The 4,565-nt window shown below is 59.6% G+C and overlaps 1 protein-coding gene across 1 annotated transcript in view; it reads right to left on the bottom strand.

The window, feature by feature from the left end:
* CX3CL1 (C-X3-C motif chemokine ligand 1) overlaps positions 1–2,452 on the bottom strand; it is a 12,224-nt gene extending 9,772 nt beyond the window's left edge. The window contains exon 1 of the mRNA XM_045293809.1: positions 2,094–2,452. Coding sequence (XP_045149744.1) covers positions 2,094–2,163 — 70 coding nt within the window. The 5' untranslated portion in view covers positions 2,164–2,452. The remainder of the gene's footprint in view (positions 1–2,093) is intronic.
* Positions 2,453–4,565: the final 2,113 nt, after the last annotated feature.

The following is a 4,565-nucleotide window of genomic DNA, read 5'->3' as shown; positions in this document are numbered from 1 at the left end:
ATGGATGAATGATTGGTTGGATGGATGGGGGATGGATGACCGAGAGAAAGCCTTCCGGAGCCAGCAGCATGGAGCCAGCAGCATAGAGCCAGGCGCCGAGCATGCTAGCCTGTGAGACACTGCGTTGCTACTTGTGAAAGGCATCGACTTGTGGTGTCTCTGTCTTTGCAGCACTGGATAACATATGTGTGTGTACATGTACAGCTCTTATGCATACATACACATACATGTACACACATAGACATCTATCTGGTCATAGGATTTATCTCGGCGCAGAGCAGGCATCCACTAAACATTTGTTGAGAGGATGACTGAAGGAAGGAATTAACCCCCAGCAAGCCTTCCGTGGCCTACAGACCTTAGCCAGCAGAAATAAAGCGGCCAGTTCTACCTCATCTGACTGTCCCCCGCTGCCGCTGTCCCCAGCCGTCCCAGCCCAGCCACCCCCGGCGCTATTCAGGGGAGAAAAAAAGCTCCAAACAGGTTTTCACTCTTTCTGGGGCGGGAGTGGGCGGCGTGCGTCAGTGCTGGCGAAGGCAAAGCTCTGACTTGTAGCTGCAGGTTTGTTATATAAAGCGCAGGCTCTTCACCCGTCACAGCCTGCAAACCCACATTTGGGACTGACGCAGCTCCCCTGCACCAGCCAAGCCAGCAGCTAGGAAGCCCCCTAGCCTCCCTTGGGGGCCCTCCCTGACTTCCGGATCCCCCCCTCCACACCCCTCCCCCTACCTGCCCAAGCTCCCAGGTGGCTGGTGACACCTCCCAGGTGAGCCTGGCTCACTGGAGGAGACAGAGGTGCAGAGAGGTGGAAAGCATGTGAACAATTGCCTCCCAGCTATGATTCGGGCAGGGACCAGGGGGCCTGGGAGCCTGGGGATGCTAAACCAGGAGCCGCCTGCACCCCTCATCCACATCCCCATTCTAGATCCCCTCAACAACCTAAGCACTCCTCCTCCCCACTAGCGTCGTTAAAGGAACCCCACCCTCCACCTTTTCTAAAATACCCTCCTAGGATACCTCCTCACCCTCTCAGGAGGGGCAGTAGCTGGCACCAAAGAGTTAAGGACCTGCCTGCCTGGCGTCACAGCATAAGGCCTGACTCGGTCCAGTGCTCACAGTCCCTTGGGCCTTAGGGCTCATGACAGGCATCAAGGAGCCAGCCCTCGGTCACCTCCACAGTCCCGATGCCCCCACCCACCTTTTCACCCGCCCACTCCCACCCTGCCATGCAGCCCCCAACAGGAGGCGCTGAGCCGAGACTTACTGGAAGCTGGGAATGTGTGCTCGCTCAACCTCAGGCACACTCCCACTCCCCTGCATCTCCACCTGTCACATGCCCGTGGCATTCCCTGAGGAAGGGGCTGACTGGTACCGGGAGGCAGGATGGTCACCAGAGGTGCGGTGGCCCACCCAGAGCCTCTCTCCTATACCCCATTCAATGAGCCTCACCCTCTCCTGCTGTCCTCTAAGCTCCCTGTTACTGACCTCGGGTGGGACACACAGCCCCTTGCCCTACCAGGTCCCGGACTCCTGAGAGCCAGAGGCTGAGGGTAAGGGGCTAAGCTGGGCTCAGAGGACCACAGGGTGGTGGGGAAGCATGGGCTGCAGTGACCTTGACCTTCACTAATCCTGGGTCCCCAGCTCCCTTGAAATCAGGGCAGAATCAAGTCCTACCTGGGCCCTGGCCAAGGGCTGCAGGTTTCCCATTAACCTTGGGGGGTGAGAAGGCCAGCTCAGTGGCTGTCAGGACTTCCCACCGGCCCAAGGCCCACCAGGAACTTCCTTGGGGACTCCCTCACCAGGCACCGTGGACACCCCCCACCCCACCCCACATCCACGCCACCTCTCCTCCATGCCTTGTGGGAGCCACCTTGCTCCCGGCTTGGGCAGTGACAGCCCCTGGAGGTAAATCCATCTGGCAGAGAGGCAGCTCTGTATGCGGGCCAGGGAGTGAGGTCCATATCCTCCCAGCATGTCCCTCAGAAGGGTCAGCTTTCAGGCCACCAGGGAGGTTCGGAGGGCCCCCGATGGGGCTTGGAGGTGGGCTGTGGACTCCCCTACCCTGCTCCTGCCCAAGCCCAGGCCCCACTCACCAATCAGCAGGACGGTCAGCTGGCCGAGGACAGCCAGGCGCAGCAGCCAGGAGCGCGGTAGGAGAGTCATGGCTGAGGAGGTGGATGGGGGAGTCCAGGCGGGGCGAGGCTGGTGGCCAGGGTCGGGCGTCTGCACTCAGTGCCGCGGCGCGTGAGCTCTGCTGCTTTTTATAATGGAGCTCGCTCTCACTCGCTCACTCGCTCGCTCGCCTCCGCCTCCCGCCCCTGCAGACAGGCGAGTGGGAGGGGAGGGGAAGGGAACCCAAGCAGGATGGCTGGATTCTCAGGATGTTGCCAAGGAACGGAGGGCCGGCTGCTCCCGGAATGTGACGGGACAGGCCTCCGTAGCCCACCGTCCTCCTCGTCCTTGGCCTCAGTGCACGACTGGCCCTCCTGGCTGGTCGGGAGTGCCAGGGTTCAAAGTGCCACCTCTCCTCCCCGCTGCACCGCACCGTCACTCCCTCCCAGCAGCTGTGCAGGCCCGGAGATCTGGCCTAGGGTCCTAGCTTCCAAAGGAACAAAAAGACAGAACAGGGCCATGTGCTGGGACGCGCCCCTGTCCTCCTGCTTGTCCAAGGGCTCAGGTCTGACACATTCTTCTCTGGCCTGGGAGATATCCACCCCCATGCCGTGAGGGACCCCAGCTGCCACCCGCTGGGCTAAGAGTACAAAATGCTGAACTGTGATGTCCTGGGGGCTTATTGGATGCAGCCCCCACAGCCCAGCATGGTGGGGGGGAGGAGAGCAAACAGGGGCTCAGTGCAGTGGCTACTGAAGGGATGCTCCATTCCCACTTCACCTGGACACTTGGGGAAACTGAGGCCAGGAAAGAGCAGGACGGGTCCCTTTCCCATAGAGCCTCTACCTTCCCTGCCACAGAGAAGGGTGCTTGGCACAAGCAGGGTGTGCGTGGCTCCTGGGCCCTCGGTCCCTCTCCTTCTCCTCTTCTGTGCCTCCTCCCAGCCCTGGCTGGGGTCCTATGGACCACCAGGACAACAAGACTGCCTCTTGGCTCCTCCCTGCCCACAGCCCAGCTCCCCACTGGGCAAGGGAAAGTTGGCTAATCCACCCACAGGAGGGGATTTCCCAGCCCTGCCAGAGGAGCAGGTGAGCCAGCCAGCAGACTCCCCCAAAGCTGGCACCAGGGCTCACAGAAGTGGGGTTCAGCACAGAGCGGCTTTCATGGTAGACTTCCCGGCAAGCAGTGGGACAGCCCCTGGAACTCTTGAGGAGCCAGCAGGAGGCTGGCGTCACCTCAGGCCAGGACCTCACTGTGTCCATCTTGTCCTGGGCTGCCAGCCCAAAGAAACCAGTGGTCTGTGAGTCTTGGTCCCTGGCTGAGCTGGGCAGAGGGGCCACGGCTCCCAAGTCCAGGGGAACCTTTCACCTTGCAGCCAATACCGCCTAAGCACAGCGGTGCCTGGGCGTGGGGGGAGGCAGCTGAGGATTTGGAGGGACAGGCTGAAAGGGTGGAGCACCTGGAGGCCAATGTCCACTCCTGCTCACTCACGCCCAGAGACAGTCCCAGCCCAGGCAGACACGGGGTTGGTGAAGCATCATGTTTCTGATGCCCAACCCCCCACTTGGGCCAGGGTGGCCAGAAAGAGGATCCAGGGCTCGTTTCCTGCCCCGGCCACTGGCAGAGGACCCAGGGTGGGGTGGGGTGAGGAGGGGGTGGGCGGAGGATGGAGGGAACGGGATATAAATACAAATGTGTTTTATGCTTTCTTCTCTCTCTTTCCAGCTCTTCCTTTTCTTCTTCCCTCCCTCTGTTCATCCTCTCAAGAAGCACACAGCATGCAGCCGCCCCTTTTAAAGTGCCCGGGCCAGCAGCAGTTGGTACATTCACAAGGCCCTGGGGCCACCACCTCTTTTTAGCTCCCAGACTTTCCATGGCCCCCTTTGTTGGCCGGGTGCTGTCAATCAACTGTGACTCCTGGTGACCTTACATGACAGGCACCTGTCCCATCCGGTTTGCTTGGCTGTACTTTTTAGGGAAGCAGAGGGCCAGACATTTCTCCCGCGTAGCCATTGCATGGGTTTGAACTGCCAACCTTTCCGTGAGCTAGCGAGCTCTTGCTTGTTGAGCCCTTAAGCTTTCACTGCCATTGAGCCGATTGTGACTCGTAGTGACTCTATAGGACAGGGTAGAACTGCCCCTGTGAGTTTCCAGGACAGTGACTTTTTACAGGAGTTGAAAGCCCTGTCTTTCTCCCACAGAGCCCCTGGTGGTTTTGAACTGCTGACCTTGTGACCAACAGCCCGACTTGTAACCACTAGACCACCAGGGTTCTCTGCCCTGTAAGCAGTCTCTTTACTTTTGAACAGAGGTCCAAGCTAGGTTCATCACCCTTTTTGCTTGTGACTTCTTTTTAGCTTACGCGAGGGACCCAGCACAGACCCAGTTCCACGAACTGCCGAGAGAAGAAGCAAATCCGTCTTGGGAAAAGAACAGCTAGAATGCTCCTTGGG

Source organism: Echinops telfairi, unplaced genomic scaffold (assembly GCF_000313985.2).
Source record: "Echinops telfairi isolate 266 unplaced genomic scaffold, ASM31398v2 ScPeMD7_2291;HRSCAF=2852, whole genome shotgun sequence".
Taxonomy (NCBI): domain Eukaryota; kingdom Metazoa; phylum Chordata; class Mammalia; order Afrosoricida; family Tenrecidae; genus Echinops; species Echinops telfairi.
The sequence above is the reverse complement of the archived record's forward strand: the minus strand, read 5'-3'. Positions and strand labels throughout refer to the sequence as shown.